Here is a 23017-nt window from a genome sequence, read left to right as displayed (position 1 = left end):
GGGATGGAGCCAAAAGATGAAAAGAGATAGTAATCTTAAAAAAAAAAAACTTGTAAGCCGGGCTTGGTGGCTCACGCCTGTAATCCCAGCACTTTGGGAGGCTGAGGCGGGCCGATCACGAGGTCAGGAGATCGAGACCATCCTGGCTAACACGGTGAAACCCCGTCTCTACTAAAAATACAAAAAATTAGCCGGGCGTAGTGGCGGGCACCTGTAGTCCCAGCTACTCGGGAGGCTGAGGCAGAATGGCGTGAACCCGGGAGGCAGAGCTTGCAGTGAGCCGAGATCGTGCCACTGCACTCCAGCCTGGGCAACAGAGCGAGACTCTGTCTCAAAAAAAAAAAAAAAAACAAAAAAAACAAAACTTGTCAATTTGACATAATTTCAAATGTACAGAAAATCTACAAGAATAGTATGAACTAACTCCCATGTGTTTACCCAAAATCACCAGATATACACACTTTTCACATTTGTTTTAGAATTCTCTGAGAGCAAGAGTGACAGAAAGGTTCTAGAATACGTTGTTTTATCTGCAGGATCCAACTATTCTTGAAACCGAGATCTATTCCTGAAGGGGTGGGTTGCCCCTCCACACCTGTAGGCATTTCTCGTCAGGTGGAACGAGAGGCTTGGAAAAGAAAGAGACACAGAGACAAATTATAGAGAAAGAAAAATGGGCCCAGGGGACTAGCGTTCAGCATAGGGAGGACCCAGGGCCTCTGAGTTCCCTTAGTATTTATTGATCACTATCGGGCATTTCCCAGAGAGGGGGATGTGCCAGGATAATAGGGTAATAGTAGAGAGAAGGTCAGCAGGAAAACATGTGAACAAATGTCTCTGCATCATAAACATGGTAAAGAAAAAAGTGCTGTGCTTTTGATGTGCATATACATAAACATCTCAATGCCTTAAATAGCAGTATTGCTGCCAGTATGTTCCCACATCCAGCCCTAAGGCGGTTTTCCCCTATCTCAGTAGATGGAATATACAATCTGGCTTTACACGAGACATTCCATTGCCCAGGGAGGAGCAGGAGACAGATGCCTTCCTCTTATCTCAACTGCAAAGAGCTGTTCCTTCCTCTTTCACTAATCCTCCTGAGCAAAGACACTTTACGGGTGTCAGGCTGGGGGACGGTCAGGTCCTTCCCTTCCCACGAGGCCATATTTCAGACTATCACATGGGGAGAAACCTTGGACAATACCTGGCTTTCCTAGGAAGAGGTCCCTGCGGCCTTCCGCAGTGTATTGTCTCTGAGTACTTGAGATTAGGGAGTGGTGATGACTCTTAACAAGCATGCTGCCTTTCATGCATTTGTTTAACAAAGCACATCCTGCACAGCCTTAATCCATTTAACTCTCAGTTGACACAGCACAGGTCTCAGGAAGCACAGGGTTGGTGGCAGGGTTACAGATTAACAACATCTCAAGGCAGAATTATTTTTTCAGTACAGAACAAAATGGAGTCTCTTATGTCTACTTCTTTCTACACAGACACGGTAACAATCTGATCTTTCTTTTCCCCACATATTCCCATACTCTTACATTTTTTTTTTCATTAAAAAAAATTGTAGGCCGGGCGCAGTGGCTCACGCCTGTAATCCTAGCACTTTGGGAGGCGGAAGCAGGAGGATCCCTTGAGTCCAGGAGTTCAAGACCAGCCTGGACAGCACAGGGAGATTCCCCCATCTCTACAAAAAAATTAAAAATTAGCTGGGTGTGGTAGCGCGCGCCTGTGTTCCCAACTACTTGGGAGGTCGAGGCTGCAGTGGACCATGTTTGTGTAACTGCACTCCATCCAGCCTAGGCGACAGAGTGAGACCCTGTCAAAACATAAAGAAAAGGATGAAGGAAGGAAGGGAGGGAGGAAGAAAGGAAGGAAAGAAGGAATGAAGGAAGGGAGGGAGGGAAGGGAAAGAAAGAACAGAAAGAGAAGAAAGAAAAGAAATAACAGAAAAGAAAGAAAAAAGAAAGAATTCCTTTAATTTAGTGTATGGTGTTAAAACGCAACCAAACGCTCCATCCGGCAAAGAGAAAGGAAGAGAGGAAGGAAAGAAGGAAGGGAGGGAAGGAGGGAGGGAGAAAACCTTCCTTTAATTCAGTGTATGGTGTTAAACTGCAACCAAACGCTCTATCCGGCTGCAATCTCCCCGCACGGGAGTGATTTATGCTACCACATGTTGGTAGCTGGACGTTACTCAGGACTCCTGGATGCACCGCAGACACCGGGGCGATGATCCTCGGACTCATTAATAGGGAGTCCTTTCTGACTCAGGTGCACTCTCTGCGTCTGCAAGTCACGTTCCCCTCCGCGCGCCCATCTCCAGGATTCATCCTCTCCAACGGGTGACGAGCACCGCCTGCCGGCGGCCCGCTTCTCGGCCTCTTGGCCACGCCCCCACCGGAGCGCAAGGCGCACGCTCCCCAATTTTTCTCCGCCCCCGTCTTCCGGCTTCTCGCGACATCCGCCCAGCGGCGGCCGGAATCTCGCGATAAAGGCCCATTGTCTCGCGGGAGCGCTTCTGGCCGACGGGCTCTCGGGCGGCCCTGGCCGGGGAGACGAGTTGCATGTGTTGGTTCAGCTTTCGATAGCGGCGGGAGCGGAGCCGGCGGGGCCTGTGCGACCGCCTGGGTAACGACCGCAAGTGCTTCTCCAGCTCCCGAGAAGCTCGTAGAGAGTGTGGGGGAAGCTGAGATCCTGCCTGGCGGAAGGGGGCCGGGCCGGGCCTCTCCACACCCCCGCCCACAAGGGCCCCTTCTGGCGTCCCCGGGGTTGCTCCTTCGCCTCAGGCCTGGTCGCCCTTGTCCCCTCAGTGCTCTTACATTCTGTCCTCGTTTTCTGTCCTCATCCTTCTTAGGCTCTGGTTACCCCGCCCCCTCCCATGCCCTTTTTAGACTCCCCAGGCCCCTCTCGTGGCGTTTAGCTGCCCCCACACCCTGCACCCCGGGCTCCTCCGATGACCCACCCCTTGTTCCTAGGCACTTCCAGCCTCTCTCCATTTGGCGCCTTTGTAGCCCTTCTCTCTTACTGCAGTTTGCATCCCTCCCAGATCACCCTCAGACCTTTTTGCTCCGTGTCTGCCGTGGGTACTCAACCCATCTTTCCTTCCCCATTGCTTCCTGTTTTTCACTAGTGAGTCCCTCTGCCCCATCCTTCATGGTCCATTTGCTCCTTGCTTCCCTGTAGACCTGTGGAGCAAGGAGATGTTGTGCCTGGGATTGCTCATATTTTATGAATCGAATGCACCTTGTTTCCCCCACTCAAAAACAGACTTGAAACAGCTTTGGGGTGGGGAGGTTTCTGTTGAGAGGAACACTGCTCTTCTGGGCTCTTATTTCTAAAATGGTGAGGGTGTGTTATTTTCCTTGCTTACAGATTTGTGAAATGGCTGCTGACATTTCTGAATCCAGCGGGGCTGACTGCAAAGGAGACCCAAGGAACAGTGCCAAGTTAGATGCCGATTACCCACTTCGAGTCCTTTATTGTGGAGGCAAGTGTTGGTAGCCACAGAATGACTTTTACTCGCTATATTTTTATGCATTATAATAATAGTTTGACATTTGGTGGTATTAAGCTTTTTTCCCTATCCTTTTTATTTGGTGAGTTTTACTGGGGGAGAGGAGTCCTGGGGAGGAGGAGACATGAATTAACAGAGTTTCCCAACCTGGGTGATTTGTGTCTGTCTACTCTGCCTGAAGAAGCTTACAGTCCGTTTGGAATAGAGATGTGCAACTAGGTTATTTCAGCCTGAAGGTCCTCAAGGTGTATGCTAGTCTAGCTGTCAAAGGAGGGCTTCTTGGAAGATTGTGAGTTAAGGATGGCAAGGACTGGATGAGAAGGTGGGGAAGGGAGTCCCAGACAAAGCGAACGACTATGTAAGAAAAAGCTTGATGGCTGTCTGTGAAGAAGTGAGCGGCTTTGAGTTTGTCTGGTGTATCGTATAGGGAGGGTGCCCGTTAAGGAGTGGGAGAAGGTGAGGTTGGAGTGTTAGGTGGTAGGACAGTGAGGAAAGTCTTCTTGGTTTGAATCATCATATATGTATTAGGTTTAATCAAGCTCTTTTTCACTTTTGAGTGTTTTTCTTCATTTTCAATATAGAAATATTTGTGAATTGTAAATGCTGTATGTATTCGCATCTTGGAAACTTTCAGAAAAATTTGAAGATACAGGACAGTAAAAGGGCAAGTAAATATTTTTTCAGTAAATATTTCTCAGAGCTTACTGTGTGCCTAGTGATGTTTTAGGTGCTGGGGACTGAATAGTGAATAAGTCAGAAGATCCTTGTTCACGTGGACCTTACATTCTGTGACTGCAGTAGAGACCACATCTGACATTTAAGTACTGTAGAAGGAGAAATGATGTCTTTTTGCTATTAAAAGTAATGGCAAAAACTGCAATTACTTTTGCACCAACCTAATCGTTTTTTGAGCAGGAAAATAAAGTGACAAGAGATTAATCTGCTGCATTATTTGGAGGAAATAGCCCACAAATTTGAAGGCCACTTTCAGAAATCTAGGTTTGAGGTAAATAAGTGCCTTGCTGACAGTGTCTTACTGCCTTGTAAGCAGTATAAAAGTGAATAAAGAGGGTTAATCAAAGAAAAGATAAAATGTTTAATGGTGAAAAAGGAAAAAGATATTTCGCAATTGAGTTGAAAAACCAGAACACCACTAAAAATGATGACTTTGAGAAAGATTAGATTTGGAGATAGATAATAGACTGACTTGCAATACAGTGAATTTGAGTTTCTTCAAATGGAAGAATCCAAGTACGCTGCATTTGGCAGCAGAGAGAGACCGTATATGAGCTTTTCTAAGGGAAAAAGAGAGAAAAGCCAGAAAGATTCTTGGGGTGTACCTGGAGCGAGGTGAGCTGGGTAGATTCACCACATAGAGAATTGCTTAGTTGGTGAGAAGTTTGGAAGCTCAGTGAAAATGTCAGTCTCTAGAAATCTTGTTTTATTTTTCTGTAATTATGAATTAAAACTAAGGGGGCGGGCGCAGTGGCTCACACTTGTAATCCCAGCACTTTGGGAGGCTGAGGCAGGCAGATCATGAGGTCAGGAGTTCAAGACCAGCCTGTCCAACATAGTGAAATCCCGTCTCTACTAAAAATACAAAAAGTTAGCCAGGCCTGGTGGCAGGCACCTGTAGTCCCAGCTACTTGGGGGGCTGAGGCAGGAGAATCACTTGAACCTGGGAGGTGGAGGTTGCAATGAGCCAAGATCACGCCATTGCACTCCCGCCCGGGCAACAGTGCAAGACCCCGTCTCAAAAAAAAAAAACTAAGGATGTGAGAAAAACTGATACATTTATTTTAACAAGATGCTCAGAATATAGGTTCCTGTTATATTTTTATATAATGATTACCTTGAAACAACACTTTTTTTTTTTTTTTTTACAAGACGGAGTCTCGCTCTGTCGCCCAGGCTGGAGTGCAGTGGCGCAATCTCGGCTCACTGCAAGCTCTGCCTCCTGGGTTCATGCCATTCTCCTGCCTCAGCCTCTCCGAGTAGCTGGGACTACAGGCGCCCGCCACCACGCCCGGCTAATTTTTTTGTATTTTTTAGTAGAGACGGGGTTTCACTGTGGTCTCGATCTCCTGACCTCGCGATCCACCCGCCTCGGCCTCCCAAAGTGCTGGGATTACAAGCGTGAGCCACCGCGCCCGGCCGCAACACTTTAAATTTGGAAACCTATGTGAGTAAAGGATAAGATCCATTCCCTGTGACCTCAAAGGGTCAGTGAACTAGGACTAAAGTGGAAGCTACCGAAAGATGCCTTTCTACCTTGTCAACACTCTCCAGAACAGTACAGGAAGATGAATCTGGCAGCAAGATAACAGTTGAGGGAGGCAGGCTTATTGGCCAGGCTATATAATAAGACTTTAGACAAAATTAATGAGCATTTAAATGAGTCGCATAAGTGAGGAAGAGAGGTTGAAAAATAAATTATGATCGTAGGATGAACAGTATAAAGCAGTTAATCAGATTTGAGGACAAGGGAGAGGGGAGAAATAAACTGGATGTAGTTTTGGCAGACATTTAGTATTGTTGGAGTGCTTAGAGAAGAGGGAAAACCCTCCAATAGAATACCTGATTAAAGAGAAAAATAGAAGCGATAGTGACATAGGCATTTTTCTTACATTCCTTCCCCCTCCCTCCCTTTCCCCTTTTGCAAAAAGAAGGACTCAAATTAGAGAATTTGCTCTCAGCTAAAGTCTAGGGTTTCAGAGAGCAGCTCGAATTCATTTAGGAAACACGTTTTAAGCATCTGCTCTGTGGCAAGCATTGTGCTCCATATACAGAACTAAGACATAATTATCTCTTGGAAACTGAGCTTAACTGGGAAGACAAACATTTTAACAGGTGAGTTATAATGTACTAATTGTATACTAGAGGGCTGATCAGACCGCAGTGAAAATAAAGAAGCAACCAGTTCTACTTGGGAGAACTGAAAAAAGGGAAAGTTAAAAGTATTGAGTGGATTTTATGTTTGTACATTTAATCTTCAAAACTGAAATATTATGGTTTTATTGATGATAAGCTTCTCAGTTGTATAAGTGGTGGGGCCAGGATTAAAATCTAAGACAAGCCATTATAACATCAGCTCCAAGGAAACTTTGCAGAGTCTTGAAGGATGAATAGGTGTTTGCTGAAAAGAATGGCGTGGATAGAAGTTCATTGTGGTTGGACCATGGGGTGGTAGGAGTTGAGTCTGGAGAAGTACGATAAGATGTTTGAAAAGTTCTTAATCTGGGAAGTGATGTGATTGGTTTTATCTTTTTGGATAATAACTGTTTGGAAGGAAGGAGGAAGTACCTGAAATGGGTTGAAACTGGCCACAGAAATCAAGTTTAGGAGACTTTATTTTTATTTTTATCTTTTCCACCCTCCCCCCCAAATTTAGAAGACTTTAAAGTATGAGATGATTGGGGCTTAGTGACACTGTGTGCAAAGTTAGTGATTTTGGTGACTGTTGACAGTGAAATATGTAATTGAAAATACTGACTTTCAGGCAGTTATTTGATTGTGGCTGTTCATTCTGTTATAGAAAGGCAGTTTTTGTTTTTGTTTGTTTGTTTGTTTGTTTGTTTTTGAGAGGGAGTCTCGATCTGTTGCCCAGACTGGAGTGTAATGTCGCGATCTCAGCTCACTGCAACCTCCGCCTCCGGAGTTCAAGCGATTCTCCTGCCTCAGCCTCCCGAGTATGAGAGACTACGGGTGCCCGCCACCGTGCCTGGCTGATTTTTGTATTTTTAGTAGAGATGGGGTTTCACCATCTTGGCCAGGCTGGTCTCGAACTCCTGACCTCGTGATCCACCCGCCTCGGCCTCCCAAAGCGTTGGGATTACAGGCGTGAGCCACCAGACCCGGCCATTCTGATGTATTCTTAAGACTAGATTTAGTTTATGATCTTCTGCCAAGACCACCACAGAAGTGCTGTTAATTTCAGTGCATTTTTGGCCGGGCACGGTGGCTCACGCCTGTAATCCCAGCACTTTGGGAGGCTGAGGCGGGCGGATCACGAGGTCAGGAGATCGAGACCACGGTGAAACCCCGTCTCTACTAAAAATACAAAAAGTTAGACGGGCATGGTGGCGGGAGCCTGTAGTCCCAGCTACTCGGAGAGGCTGAGGCAGGAGAATGGCGGGAACCCGGGAGGCGGAGCTTGCAGTGAGCCGAGATCGCGCCACTGCACTCCAGCCTGGGTGACAGCGTGAGACCCCGTCTCAAAAAAAAAAAAAAAAAAAAAATTTCAGTGCATTTTATCAAGAAGTACCTGCCTGTGGATTAGTCCCATTCCATGTGGTGGTAACTTTGCTCATTTGGCTAGGCACAGTGGCTCACACCTTTAATTCCAACACTTTGGGAGGCCGAGGCAGGCAGATAATTTGAGCTCAGGAGTTTGAGACCAGCCTGGGCAACATAGTGATGCCTCTACAAAAAATTAAATAAATTAGCCAGGTGTGGTGGCAAGTGCCTGTAGTTCCAGCTACTCGGAGGCTGTAGTGGAAGGAACAGTTAAGCCCAGGAATTCGAGGCTGCATGAGTTAAGATCACATCACTGCACTACAGCCTGGGTGACAAAGCAAGACTCTGTCTCTTTAACAACAAAAAAAAAAAGTTGGAGTCTAAAGGCTTAATTTTTTTTTTTTTTTTTGAGATGGAGTCTTGCCCTGTTGCCCAGGCTGGAGTGCAGCAGCACAGTCTCAGCTCATTGCAGCCTCTACCTCCCAGGATCAAGCGATTCTCCTGCCTCAGCCTTCTGAGTAGCTGAGACTACAGGTGTGCGCCTCCACACCCGGCTAATTTTTGTATTTTTAGTAGAGATGAGGTTTCACCATGTTGGCCAGGCTGGTACTGAACTCCTGACTTCAGGTGATCCACCCACCTCGGCCTCCCAAAGTGCTGGGATTGTAGACGTGAGCCACCACACCCAGCCTAGAGGCTTAATTAGATTCAAGTTAAACAGATCTTGGCAAGAAGGTTTCGTGGATGATGTTTCATTTGTCATGTTGCATTGCATCAAGAGCTCATACTGTCAGATGTTTCATTATTAGTGATGCTAAGTTTGAAGGTGACGGCTAGATGTTTGCATTAAAAAGGTACAGTTTTCCCTTTCCAAATAAGTAAGTGATCTGTAAAGAGAAATTGGCTTTTTTAAAGCAAATAATGGTGAACTTAAAGAAGCTCCCCCAGTTTTTTTTTGAGATGGAGTCTCGCTCTGTCGCCCAGGCTGGAGTGCAGTGGCGCGCTCTCGGCTCACTGCAAGCTCCGCCTCCTGGGTTCACACCATTCTCCTGCCTCAGCCTCCCGAGTAGCTGGGACTACAGGCGCCCGCCACCACGCCCGGCTAATTTTTTGTATTTTTAATAGAGACGGGGTTTCACCGTGTTAGCCAAGATGGTCTCCATCTCCTGACCTCGTGATCCACCCGCCTCAGCCTCCCAAAGTGCTGGGATTACAGGCTTGAGCCACCGCGCCCGGCCCTCCCCCAGTTTTTTTATTGCATTAGAATTTTGCTGAACCAGGCCAGGCGCGGTGGCTCACACCTGTAATCACAGCACTTTGGGAGGCTGAGGCCAAGGTGGGCAGATCACTTGAGGCCAGGAGTTCAAGACCAGCCTGGCCAACATGGCAAAAGCCTGTCTCTACTAAAAATACAAAAATTAGCTCGGTGTGGTGGTGCACACATGTAATCCCAGCTACTCGGGAGGTTGAGCTACGAGAATCACTTGGACCCAGGAGGTAGAGGTTGCAGCCAGCTGAGATGGTGCCACTGCACTCCAGCCTGGGCAACAGAGCAAAACCCCAATTTTTTTTTTTTTTCCTGAACTAAATATTATTTGAAATAGTATACAAAATTTGTAGCTTTAGTATTTGCTGTGATGGTGTTTAACCAATAATTATATAGTTATATCCTGAAAGTGTGGCTGAACAACTATGCCTAGTATTTGAACATGAATTGTGAGGAATATAGGGCTGTAGCTAACCAGGGAGATCTTTGGTGGAAATAACCCTAAACTATAATAGACTAGACTGGACAAAACCAATGGATTCCAGTTTTCTTCTGCCACATACCACCTTTGTCATTGGATGAGCTGTTTAACTCTTTTAGTGCCCCATCTATAAAATAGTGATTGTGTGGTAGCATGGTAGAATGTTAGTAGAGTAAGGTGAAGGCAGATCATTTTCAACTGTCTGGTGCCATTAAGTTGCTTGTTTACTTTGTAATCTAAGTTAGTGGTTAACAGCATGAGCATCAGAAACAGGCAGATTCAAATTCTGTTATCCAGATATAAGTGGTTATGTACTCTAAGCTTCAGTTTCATCATCTGAATATAGATATGGTACTTATCTTACAAGGTTGTGACAATTAAACATAATAATGGGTATAAGGCATAGCAAAGCATTTGGCACATACTAGGTGACCAGTGAGTGGTAATTGCTGTGATTACATGGTATACCACCTTCCTCTCCCTGAGAAATCTCAGGATATTGGACACACTGAACTACTCCATTCTAAACCTTAAAAATAAAAACAAAATAAGCAGTTGACCCAGTATTAGAATTACGGTTAAAATTGGAAGCTTTTCCAGTTCTTCTAGTCCATTATTAGCCTGTACAGGCTCTAACACCAAATGACAGGATTGAACCAAGATTCCTTCTGGCTTTACACTTTCATGATGTTAATGTAGCGTAACATGAAAAAGCCTTGGTAACATAGCGAGATCCCGTCTCTACGAAAATAAAAAACTTAGCTGTACATAGTGGCTCACGCCTATAGTGCCAGCTACTTAGGAGGCTGAAGCAGGAGGATTACTTGAGCTGAGGAGTTGGAGGCTGCAGTGAGCCATGGACACACCACTACACTCCAGCCTGAGTGACAGAGTGAGAGTGAAGCCCTTACTCTAAAAAAAATAGGCCAGGTGTGGTGGCTCACGCCTGTAATCCCAGCACTTTGGGAGGCCGAGGCGGACGGATTACCTCAGGTCAGGAGTTTGAGACCAGTCTGGCCAACATGGTGAAACCCCGTCTCTACTAAAAATACAAAAATTAGCCGGGCGTGGTGGCGCACACGCCTGTAATCCCAGCTACTTGGGAGGCTGAGGCAGGAGAATTTCTTTTTTTTTTTTTTTTTTGAGACGGAGTCTCGCTCTGTCGCTCAGGCTGGAGTGCAGTGGCGCAATCTCTCCCGGGTTCACGCCATTCTCCTGCCTCAGCCTCTCCGAGTAGCTGGGACTACAGGCGCCCGCCACCACGCCCGGCTAATTTTTTTGTATTTTTAGTAGAGACGGGGTTTCACCGTGGTCTCGATCTCCTGACCTCGTGATCCGCCCGCCTCGGCCTCCCAAAGTGCTGGGATTACAAGCGTGAGCCACCGCGCCCGGCCGAGGCAGGAGAATTTCTTGAGCTCAGGAGACAGAAGTTGCAGGGAGCCGAGATTGTGCCACTGCACTCCAGCCTGGCAGAAAGAGCAAGACTCTGTCTCAGAAAAAAAAAAAAAAAAGGAAAAATATATTGCAAAAAGATGGTAGTAAAAATGCTACTAAAGTTTATAAATGTGTCAGTATGAATAAAAAGTGGTGGCTGTTTTGGTAGAACTATCAAAAGAAATAACCAGGCTGGGAACAGTGCTTCACGCCTGTGATCCCAGCACTTTGGGAAGCTAAGATAGGTGGATCGCTTAAGCCCAGAAGTTTGAGACTAGCCTGGGCAACATGGTAAAACCTTGTCTCTACAAAAAATTAGCTGGGCATGGTAGTGTGCATCTGTAGTCCCATTTAGTCGGGAGACTGAGGTGGGAGGATCGTTTGAGCCCCTGGAGGGGTGGAGGCTGCATTGAGCCATGATTGCACCACTGCACCCCAGCCTGAGCAACAGAGCGAGACCATGTCTCAAAAGAAAAGAAATAACCAGTTTCCTTCAAACTCTGTTGTATGGGTAATTGTTCCTGTCTTAGCTTAATTTTTTGACCCACCGAAATGGTTATGGTAAGACCTCATTATATACAAAATAGCATATTTTGATGTTCTGTCAGCTGATGGAGACACTCTTTAGATGAAAAAGTCAAGATAGTATCATCTCAAATAACCATGTGCCTTTTACCTCAAAAACACTGAAGAGTAGCATTTGAAGAGTGGTATAGAAAACTTATAGGAAAAATGTATAAATGAAGCATTTTCTCAAATATAAAAGTAAAGATAAGCCCTGTGTATGTGTGTACATATAGGTTTAACATTTCAAATCTTTTTTTTTATTTCCTCAGTCTGTTCATTACCAACAGAGGTAAGTTATTTAATTTTTTTTTTTTTTTACCTTATGTATTTGAAGTTATTCTTGGTTTTAAAGCTACTTTGAGAACTTTTTTTTATTTTTCATTTTTGGTTATTTGATAGTAAAGCTTTAGCCTTTTATAGAGAACTTTGATTTAGAATAATTTTTTGGTCTTATATATTCTTTCCTCAATTTAGACCTTAAATCATACATGTGCATCTTTTGCACATGGCTGTGCAGTTTGGATTTTTGCATGGGACTTATGAATAGTCAGCTAATAAAATAAGAGTAACCTTAATGCCAAAGTCTACACAAATGAGCAGAGGAAAGAAAGAGTATATATTATGTGTAAGACTTTCCAAGTCCAGCTCTATGAGCAAGTCATGAAAACGAGGCACTTATGTGCTCAAAGCAAGAAATAGAGGGAGAAGAAATAAATTGATACTGTGAAGAGGTACCTAATCCTTCTTAATATCTAATTTTTTATGGGACATATCCTGGTTGAATACGGATTTCCTGTGGATAAGAAGTCAGATGGGAGTGGTTTGTTTTATTCTTTGTATTAACAAGTATAGGGAGTGATTTTTAATTACGATGTATTGTTTGACTGAAAATGTTTTGTTGTGACTCAGTTCTTTTTTTTTCTCCTAGTACTGTGAATATATGCCTGATGTTGCTAAATGTAGACAATGGTTAGAGAAGAATTTTCCAAATGAATTTGCAAAACTTACTGTAGGTATGAACATTTTTTTTTCTTGCATTAAATTTCTGTACCTGAGACAAATGCATGTATGGCATTATTCTAAAGATACGAAAGTCTTCCTTTAGTAGGATATTAAAGAATTAACGTTTATCTGTTAGCTGTTTAAGTTCTCTCTGAGATAGGATAGGTCTGAATATCAACTTTCTTATATAAAAAAGTAAATGGGCCGGGCGCAGTGGCTCACGCCTATAATCCCAGCAGTTTGGGAGGCTGAGGCAGGCGGATCACAAGGTCAGGAGATCGAGATCATCTTGGCTAACACAGTGAAATCCCATCTCTACTAAAAATGCAAAAAAAAAAAAAAAAAAAATTAGTCACGGTGGCAGGCACCTGTAGTCCCAGCTACTTGGGAGGGTGAGGCAGGAGAACGGCGTGAACCTGGGAGGCGGAGCTTGCAGTGAGCCGAGATCGTGCCACTGCACTCCAGCCTGGGCGACAGAGGGAGACTCCGTCTCAAAAAAAAAAAAAAAAAAGTAAATGATTGGCTGGGTGCAGTGGTTCACACCTGTAATCCCAGCACTTTGGGAGGCTGAGGTGGGGATCACCTGAGGTTGGGAGTTCAAAACCAGCCTGATCAACATGGAGAAACCCTGTTTCTACTAAAAATACAAAATTAGCTGGGCGTGGTGGTGTATGCCTGTAATCCTAGCTACTCGGGAGGCTGAGGCAGAAGAGTTGCTTGAATCCGGGAGGCAGAGGTTGCGTTGAACCAAGATGGCACCATTGCACGCCAGCAACGAGCAAAACTCTGTCTCAAAAAAACAAAATTTAAAAAAGTAAATGATTTAGGGGCAAATATATATTGATTTTTTTTTTTTTTTTTGAGACGGAGTCTCGCTCTGTCGCCCAGGCTGGAGTGCAGTGGCACAATCTCGGCTCACTGCAAGCTCCGCCTCCCAGGTTCACGCCATTCTCCTGCCTCAGCCTCTCCGAGTAGCTGGGACCACAGGCGCCTGCCACCACGCCCAGCTAATTTTTTGTATTTTTAGTAGAGACGGGGTTTCACCATGGTCTCGATCTCCTGACCTCGTGATCCGCCCGCCTCGGCCTCCCAAAGTGCTGGGATTACAAGCGTGAGCCACCGCGCCCGGCACTATATATTGATTTTTATTGTAAGCGTACTATATGCTACACACTGTTTCAGATTCTGAGGATAAGCCAATAAATAAAAGATTTCCTACTCTTGTGGCAATTACATTCTAGAAAGGGAGATTAAATAAGCAAAACATAGTATGTAGACAGTAATAAGCAGGAAAGGGGGAGATAAGAATTGGTGGGAAGGAATTTGAAATTTTAGGTAGCACCCAGGGAAGATTTTGCTGAAAAGGTGGCAGTTGATTATTTTGGAACTGAGGGAATGAGTCATTTGGGTATCTGGCAGAACATTTCTAGGCAGAGGACACAGCCTGAGGAGAGGCCCTGAGCAGAAGCTTTCCTAGTATATTCAGGAAACAGCAAGGAAGCCTTTGTTTCTGGAGCTTATTGAAGGACCAGAGAAGAGTTTGATACGAAGTCAGAGTAGACCACACCGGGTAGGGCATTGTGGGCCGTTTTGGCTTTTGCTCTTAGTTAGATGAGGAGCTCTTGGAGGAGTTTAAGTAGAAGAGTGATGAGGTCTGACTTGTTTCAGCAGTATCACTTAGGCTGCTCTGCTAAGAATAGACCAAAGAGGCCGGGGGCGGTGGCTCACGCCTGTAATCCCAGCACTATGGGAGGCCGAGGCGGGCGGATCACTAGGTGAGGAGATCGAGACCATCCTGGCTAACACAGTGAAACCCTGTCTTTACTAAAAATACAAAAAATTAGCTGGGCGTGATGGCAGGCGCCTGTAGTCCCAGCTACTTTGGGAGGCTGAGGCAGGAGAATGGCGTGAACCCAGGAGGTGGAGCTTTCAGTGAGCCGAGATCGCACCGCTGCACTCCAGCCTGGACAACAGAGCGAGACTCCGTCTCAAAAAAAATGGAGTTGTCATTGCCAGAGGTGGGAAGACTATGGAGGAACAGAATTCCTCAGTTTGCTCATATTGATGGCTTCTCTTGCAAGATTGGTAAAAATGAAGGCAGTAGCAAGAAGAAGAGAAAACCTGGTCTGGGAACAGGCCTGCTCAGAGACACCCAGTGCTGCCCCACTCATTGCTCCTTGACTTTCAGGTGATTTCACTGACACACAAACCCCTAACTTGGTAAGTCCCTTTTGGCTGGTAGCTACTGCATCACTGTCAGTGGTTGGATAAGAACCCTCACGTCTGGTTTCATACTCAGTCTACGTGGTTGTCCCTGAACGGGACCTTCCTGGGATAGGATCGTGTCTGGGCGGGTGGGGAGCTCTTCTCCAGATGTTAACAAAACTAGTAAGTTTAGATGCTAGAGCACTCTTGCAGAGCCCAAGCATTTTATGCTCCTTTCCTGTGGCTAAAAATTTCAGCCCTCACATATCAAAAGACTGGGTTTTCTCTTCTGTTACCATACACTTACTATAATGACTTTAGAACTAGACTTGAATAGAAATCTAGCAGTGTAATCCATTGCTTTACAAATTTCATGCTCAGCTGTTGGTAAAATGCCTTATTTGTATATGAGGTTGCTCAAAGGTGATTTCTTTTTTTTTTTTTGAGACGGAGTCTCGCTCTGTCGCCCAGGCTGGAGTGCAGTGTCGCGATCTCGGCTCACTGCAAGCTCCGCCTCCCGGGTTCACGCCATTCTCCTGCCTCAGCCTCTCCGAGTAGCTGGGACTACAGGTGCCCGCCACCACGCCCGGCCAATTTTTTTGTATTTTTAGTAGAGACGGGGTTTCACCGTGGTCTCGATCTCCTGACCTTGTGATCCGCCCACCTCGGCCTCCCAAAGTGCTGGGATTCCAAGCGTGAGCCACCGCGCCCAGCCTGATTTCTTTTTTTTAACAGTGTGAGATGATGTTCATGCTTTTGTATTTCATTTTTATATCTAGAAAATTCACCCAAACAAGAAGCTGGAATTAGTGAGGGTCAAGGAACAGCAGGGGAAGAAGAGGAGAAGAAAAAACAGAAGAGAGGTAAGACCTAAATTCATATCTTGATTTGTACAGTCACACCGTCACTGCGATAGAAGATGGAAGTAATTAAAAGGGTTCCCAAAGCTAGGCACAATGGTGGGCGCCTATAGTCGCAGCTTCTTAGGGGGCTGAGGCAGGAGGATTACTTAAGCCCAGGAGTTCAAGGCTATAGTATGCAATGATCGTTCCTCCACATAGCCACTGCACTCTATCCTGGGCAACATAGTGAGACCTCATCTCTTACAAAAAGGGGGAGGTTCCCAGTGTTAATATCATGTACCTGTTATTGTAATTCCCCATGTATATCATACAGAGGGGCACATACTAATAGTCTGAGGATCATGGTTGGATGTGGTATGATTTGGGCTGTGTCAGTAAATTGGACCTAGGAAAACATGCTTATTTGCCCTGTTTGTATGTAAAAAACAGACAGCTAAAATTCCTGTGTCTTCTATTTAAGTAGAGTGAGGACATTTATATAGAAGATTTTATCTTCTCATTACTTCTGATAGCTCCGTTGAAAACTTTGTTTTACAGCTGTTGCATACACTTGACTCACTCCTACTTAAACCAACTCCTGGTGCTGTGGATCCTGTATCCACCTGTTTCATTTTCATTCATTATTCTCCCCTATGACTAAAAGTCACTTATAAATATTTTCAGGACTTTAGGTCTTTAAAAAAAACTCTTCCCAAAGCCCATGTCTTTCTTTACCTTATCCCTCTCCTTCTCTTAGCCAGATTTCTTTACTAAGGCCAGACTCACTATCCCCGCTTCTGTTGTGTGGTACACTGTTCACTCCTCAGTCCATCCTAACCTGACTTCCTGGCCACTGCAGCTCTTCTGGTAAGAGTCAGCGGTGGCTTAGTTATTGCTAAATAATGAGCGCACATGCACTCCCTCTTTCCTGAAACGTTGTCCCTCCTTGGTTTCTGTTCCTTCCTAGCTCTCCTATCACTCCTCCTTAGTCTTCTGTGCGGACTTCCCCTGTTCCTTCTGTCCTTTAAAAGTCGGTGTTTTTCAGGATTCTGTCCTAGGCCCACTTACTTCTCATTCTGCACGTTCTTGTTGGATGATTCTATCACATCCCTAACTTCTGCTGCCCAGTATACACTTAAAATTCCCAAATCTGTATCTGGATCTGGCCTGTGTCTCTAGCCTAGAAGTGTGATTTATCCCAGAAGCACCTCAAACACTGCACTTTGGAAATTAAACTTACTGAGTCTCGAGTCTCAGTTCCCAAATTGACTTATTTTTCTCTATTTTGGTTAGTGACAACACTATTTATTCAGTCATCTAAACCAGAGCCCTGAGAACCATCTTACATTCTCTCTCTCCCTTTACTCAGTTCTAGCTTCTGCTCTTTCCTGTCCCTTCTCTCCTGCCTGTGGCCTAGTGGCCATTACTGTTGGCACTGCTTTACTTTCAATTTTTTGCCTGAGCTAACGCAGGAGCCTCTGCAGGGGCCTTTTGGTCAGTCTTACTCTTCACAGATCCACCGAAACACAGATCCAGTGACTGCTGTGTATGTAATCTTTTGCTTTTCTGGCTTCATCTGCTACATATTCATAAGCATCCTTCAATCAAGACAAGTGAAGTTCCCAAATATAATGTCTTTCCTTATCTCTGTACTTGTTCTCTTTCCCTGGAATGTCCTTTCTTATGCCTCTCCAGCCTTTTTCCCTTTACCTGGACCTTTCCTTATTCTTCAAAACTCCACCTAGATATTACTTCCTCTAGGAACCTTTCTGTGTCCTCTGGAAGCAGACTAAGTTGTTTCTCTGCAAAGCTATCATAAAGCCTTATTCATGGATCCTGTTACTGTATATATCAGATTGCTGTAACTTTTTTTTACTCCCTTCACTAGACTGAGTCTCTGGAGGGCAGGGGCTATGTTCTGTTCATCTTTGTATCCTTGGCTCTTAGCTCAGTGCTAGGCACATAGTAGGCACTTAATAAATGTTTATTGAATGAATACTTGGATGTGTTTAGTAATTTTTGTATTAGAGAAAAAGAAACTTAAACCTTTTGAGAATTAATAAATTTAAAGACAGTATTTTCTCATGTCAAAAACAACTAATGCTAAACTCTTTCTTAATAAATAAAGGTGGAAGGGGTCAAATAAAACAAAAAAAGAAGACCGTACCACAAAAGGTTACTATAGCCAAAATTCCCAGAGCAAAGAAGAAATATGTGACAAGAGTATGTGGCCTTGCAACTTTTGGTGAGTTCAGGCTTAAGTATATTTAAAATGTGTGAACTATTTTCTATCTCTGTCTCCCTCTATCTCTCTGTCTCTCTCTCTCACATACCATGAAAACTTCACAGGTCTGTTTTTTGCTAAGAAGATAAATTTTGCATTTCTAACTATAGCTTCAAAATGAAATTTTAGAGAGATGTCAAAATCTTTTGTAGAGGGGACTTTTTACTTTCTGGAATTCCTGCTTGGGCACATTTTATGTGGGATGAGGAGGGCTGGGTAGGATTCTCTTTGAAACCAGCCATTGCTGCTCCTCTGTCCTCTGCAGGCATGGTGGCAAAAGGTTGCAAAATGGCTCATCCCCTCTGGGAATGACAGCAGAGGTTGAGGAAGGTGGCAGAACGTCCTTCTTTAGAGCCCTTCGGTTCCTGGAAGCCTTGAATGAATAGTGAAACTGGGTGAAAATCTAAACTATGATGCCTCTATAAGACAACACAGATTGAAAAACAATCAATAGGCTGGTCTGAGTACAGTGGTGTTTACAACTAAATGATCACAACCACTTACAGATTTCTTTGTTCCTTCTTTACTCCCACTGCTTCACTTGACTAGCCTTAAAAAAGAAAAAAGAGGCCGGGCATGATGGCTCACGCCTGTTATAATCCCAACACTTTGGGAGGCTGACATGGGCAGATCACCTGAGGTCAGGAGTTTGAGACCAGTCTGGCCAACATGGTAAAACCCCATCTCTACTAAAAATACAAAAATTAGCCAGGCGTGGTGGCACATGCCTGTAATCCCAGCTGTTCAGGAGGCTGAGTCAGGAGAGTCGCTTGAATCTGGGAGACGGAGGTTGCAGTGAGCTGAGATTGAGCCACTGCACTCCAGTCTGGGCAACAAAGCGAGACTCCATCTCAAAAAAAAAAAAGAAAAATGAATAAAGTGTCCCTGGATTTATTTTGGTCTTAATATGAGTTAGGGGTAGTATAGATGATTCTGCCTTTTATGTATTGAGCCTTTATTTGACCTTGAAAGTGTAAATTGCATTGTTAAGATCTCTATGGTAGTTTGTATTGTTCTGAAAGGAATATAAAACCCATTAACAATCTGTTTTGTGATTTAAAAATGCAGATTAAATTTCAAAATGGAAAAACATCTTTGCACAATTCCAATTACAGTTCTTGCTCTTTCTTTTTTTAAAAAAATAGAAATTGATCTTAAAGAAGCACAAAGATTTTTTGCTCAAAAATTCTCCTGTGGTGCCTCAGTAACAGGGGAGGATGAAATTATCATTCAGGGAGACTTTACAGATGACATAATTGACGTCATTCAGGAAAAATGGCCAGAGGTGAGTGTATGGAACACATATATCGCGAGAAATAAGGTTTTAAAGCAAATTGCTTCCATTTTTTCTTAATTGCAACCACAACTCATGAGATATAATTATTTGTGTTTTATAGGTAGATGATGACAGCATCGAAGATCTTGGAGAAGTAAAGAAGTGAATTTGAAAATTTGTCTGTATTTAATGGCCTGAACTGAGAGTTGATATGGCCAAAGGGAGAGAGGCCTTTTAAAATATATATGTATATTCTACAGTAAAACTGTAGACTGCCCTCATCCTTGGCATTTTCACTGTTCTGTACAAGGCTGCTTGTTTTTTTATTGCCAAAGTCAAATAAACGGGAGACTGTCATGCTCATGCATGAATAGAATTTAGTCAGATACAAAATTTTGGTCATTTGGTACTGAGTTTCTCTTTCTCTCTCTCTCTCTTTTTTTTTTTTTTTGACAGAGTCTTGCACTGTTGCCTGGACTGGAATGCAGTGGTGCGATCTCGGCTCACTGCAGCCTTCACCTCCCAGGTTCAAGTGATTCTCCTGCCTCAGCCTCCCGAGTAGGTGGGAGGATTATAGGCGCCCGCCACCACGCCCAGCTAATTTTCGTATTTTTAGTAGAGATGGGGTTTCACCATGTTGGCCAGGCTGGTCTCAAACTCCTGACCTCATGATTGGCCCACCTCAGCCTCCCAAAGTGCTGGTATTACAGACATGAGCCACCGCGCCCAGCCTGAGTTTCTCTTCTCTCTTTTTAACTTTATTTTTTGAAAAACCTGGTAGACTTTTTGTGGGGAGCATTTTTGTTGATTATTTTACTGATCTAAAGCTGAGTGATTTTTTAAAAGAATTTGAATTTGGCTTCCTCACCAGTAATATGTCTCCTTGCTTCTTTGATGTGATAGTTTTGAGATGGGTGAGAATCTAATAGATTTGTGGTTGAATTTGCTTTGTTGTTATGAAGTCCACCCTATGGGCACAATAACATACTGTTGGTAGGAGTTGTTCGAGCTATTCTGGAGATTATTTGATAAAGTATACTAAAAGCCTTAAAACCATGTATGTGCACTGTTTGAACCAGTAAGCCACTTCTTTGACATTAGAAGACAGAAGAAATAGTCAGCCTTGCATAAAACTTACGGATGAAAGTATTCATCACAATATTATTTATAATAAAAAAATGCAAATGTTATAAATGAACAATTGGGAAATGGTTAAAGAAGTGATGGTGCATTGTGTGGTAGAATATTATGCGTATGTTTGAAGAATCATATTTTCTAAGATTATTTGGAAGCATGTTTGGTAATGTCAAGTGGAGTATCTGGATACATTTTAGACATTTATCATCATCATCTGTTCGGAGTGGAAGGCCGTTCAGAGAGGCTAGAGGTTCTTATTCTGGCTATAAATTACGTGAGTAAAATTGTGCTAACCAGTTAAAAATACTGTACACCCATGCTCAATATATAGTCCTGGAAATAGCAATTGAAACATGTCTTCTCACAAGAGAAAATGACAGTTTTAATGATGTATTAGATGAATTTAAACTTTAAGTCAGGTGCTGCAAATTGGAAAGAAGACTTGTGGTGTTTTAAATTGCTGTGGACACTTTTAAGAAACTTAGAACCCATGGAACCCTTGTTTATTGCCATGCAAATTACAATCTTGAATGAGTGTTTTTTAAAAATAAAGTATTAGAAAAATGTGTAATAAAGATGTAAAATTAAAAAATGGAATTCCCCATTAACTGTGGATTTTGCTAAATAGAATTACTGGTGAAGCAGATTTATCCATCGAGACTATCTGGTATGCGTTATGTGTGTAGTCTGTTGGTGCTGAAAGATGTCTGTGTGCCTGTATCAACATGTGACTTCATGTAAAGTTTCTTTGTGTTCACAGTTCTTAGCAAATGCAGTTACAATCCATAGATGGCCAGCAGTGGATGTTACTCCAGGAAAATGCAGGATTAAAATTGTCCTTGTGTATAACATGTGTGAATCATTTTTTTTAAACTGAAATTTAAAATGCAACATAGTCTAATCTCTGATTAAAATGTACTAATAGGGCCAAGCTGCTTTGATGCACGGCTGTAATCCCAGCACCTAATGTACTAATAGGGCTAAGCTGCTTTGATGAACGGCTATAATCCCAGCCGAGGTGGGAGGATCACTTCAGTCCAGGAGTTCAAGACTAGCCTGGGCAACAGGGCAAGACCGTGTGCCTACAAAAAATACAAAAACTAGCCAGGCATTGTGGCGTGCGCCTGCAGTCCCAGCTACTTGGGAGGCTGAGGTGGGAGGATCACTTGAGCCTGGGAGGTTGAGGCTGCAGTGAACCGAGATCACGACACTGCACTCCAGCCTGGGCAACAGTGAAACCTAGTCTGCAAAAAAAAAAAAAAAGTACTAATAGTTCAAAAATTGACTTTACACATTCTCACAGTCTACCATTTTTAGTAAAAAACGTGAACCTTTAAGCAGCCTTATAAGAGGTTTTCCATATTAAGCTGGCAACTTTTAATGCAAATACTTTTTGCATATAGTTTTGATAAGTTTCATTTTTTTAAAAACAGATGCTGACAATAAGTGATTTTAAACTTTTTATTAATACATAAAAGCCAGTCTGTGGTAGCTTTCTCACTCTTAGTTTAAAAGTTGATAAATTACTGTTTTAAAGATGAATTTTACCTTTTAGTTCCCTGTTCTCATTATTTACTAAATTCCTTTATTTAGGAAATCAAATAGGGAGACTGGGAAAAGTTCATTCAGAACTTCAGTTTGGATTAGACTGTGAGTATAAAATCAGATGCAGTGTAATTCTTGTAGCTTTCACCTCTGTCATATTTTTAAAGTTACGTATTCTCTTTAATTTTTGTTGTTGTTTTAAAGAAAACCTGTGGGGAGCGAAGGTAAAAACTACTGAGATTTTTAATTTGTACCTTGCCATCATAATCCTCTTACCATACTCAGTTACTATTTATGAACCATAATCAAAATGAGCCTAATTTCTTACTATTCTAGATACACACAATTTTATTAATTTTTGAGACAGGGTCTCGCTCTGTTGCCCAGGCTGGAATGCAGTGGCGTGATCACAGTTCACTGCAGCCTTGACCTCCCAGCCTCAAGTGATCCTCCCACTTCAGCTTCCAGAGTAGCTGAGACCACAGGCACATGCCATCATACCTGGCTAATTTTTATATTTTTTATAGAGATGGGAGGTCTCCCTATGTGGTCCAGGCTGGTCTCAAACTCCTGAGCTCAAGCTATCCTCCCACCTCGGCCTCCCAAAGTGCTGGGATTATAGGTGTGAGCCACTGCACCCAGCCTGTACGTGTATTTTTACCTGAGTGTTACACATGGTTGCCTGGTGAACAATGGCACTCGAGGACTTTCTAGAAAAATACCAAGTCTTACAGTGGTGAAACCTAAGAAACGTGAATTAAAACTCCTCACTTCAAAAATTGACATTCAACCCACATTCCTTTACATCTCATCACCACCAACTTACTGCAGTCATCTACTGCTAGGCTGTTTTTAGCAACTACCCAGAATTTGCTTTGTTGATTGATTTATTTATTTTTTTGCATTTCTGTGATGATCAGGGAAGTGGACCACCTTTTTGTATTTATTGGCTATTTGGTTTTGGGTTTTGGTGGTAGTGGTGGTTGGTGTTTTTTTGTTTTGTTTTGTTTTTGTTTTTGTTTTTGTTTTTAATACGGAGTCTTCCTCTATTGCCTAGGCTGGAGTGAGGTGGCTCACTCAATCTTGGCTCACTGCAACCTCCGCCTCCTGGGTTCAAGCGATTCTCCTGCCTCAGCCTCCCGAGTAGCTGGGACTACGGGTGCGCCACCACCACACGTGGCTAGTTTTTTGTGTTTTTTTTTTGTATTTTTAGGAGAGACAGGG

General features: G+C 43.5%; 1 protein-coding gene across 1 annotated transcript; it reads left to right on the top strand.

Moving 5' to 3' along the window:
• The first annotated feature begins 2508 nt into the window (after positions 1-2508).
• Positions 2509-21097, top strand: DENR (density regulated re-initiation and release factor). Its single transcript, XM_032168422.2, has 8 exons — positions 2509-2631; positions 3376-3490; positions 11772-11791; positions 12431-12515; positions 15489-15572; positions 17680-17796; positions 18981-19120; positions 19233-21097. Exons 2-8 carry the CDS (start codon positions 3385-3387, stop codon positions 19275-19277), a joined length of 597 nt encoding a protein of 198 aa, XP_032024313.1. The 5' UTR covers positions 2509-2631; positions 3376-3384; the 3' UTR covers positions 19278-21097.
• The last annotated feature ends 1920 nt before the right edge of the window (positions 21098-23017 follow it).

This window comes from Hylobates moloch, unplaced genomic scaffold, assembly GCF_009828535.3.
Source record: "Hylobates moloch isolate HMO894 unplaced genomic scaffold, HMol_V3 SCAFFOLD_12, whole genome shotgun sequence".
NCBI classification, from domain to species: Eukaryota; Metazoa; Chordata; class Mammalia; order Primates; family Hylobatidae; genus Hylobates; species Hylobates moloch.
This window is presented reverse-complemented; position numbering and strand designations above follow the sequence as displayed.

What these genes read in the sequence shown, in the direction of transcription:
- DENR (XM_032168422.2), top strand. Translation starts at nt 3,385, where the DNA reads ATGGCTGCTGACATTTCTGAATCCAGCGGGGCTGACTGCAAAGGAGAC. An exon ending in ATTTGCAAAACTTACTGTAG is followed by an intron (nt 12,516 to 15,488) that starts GTATGAACATTT and finishes TTTTATATCTAG; the next exon opens with AAAATTCACCCAAACAAGAA. An exon ending in TTCAGGAAAAATGGCCAGAG is followed by an intron (nt 19,121 to 19,232) that starts GTGAGTGTATGG and finishes TGTGTTTTATAG; the next exon opens with GTAGATGATGACAGCATCGA.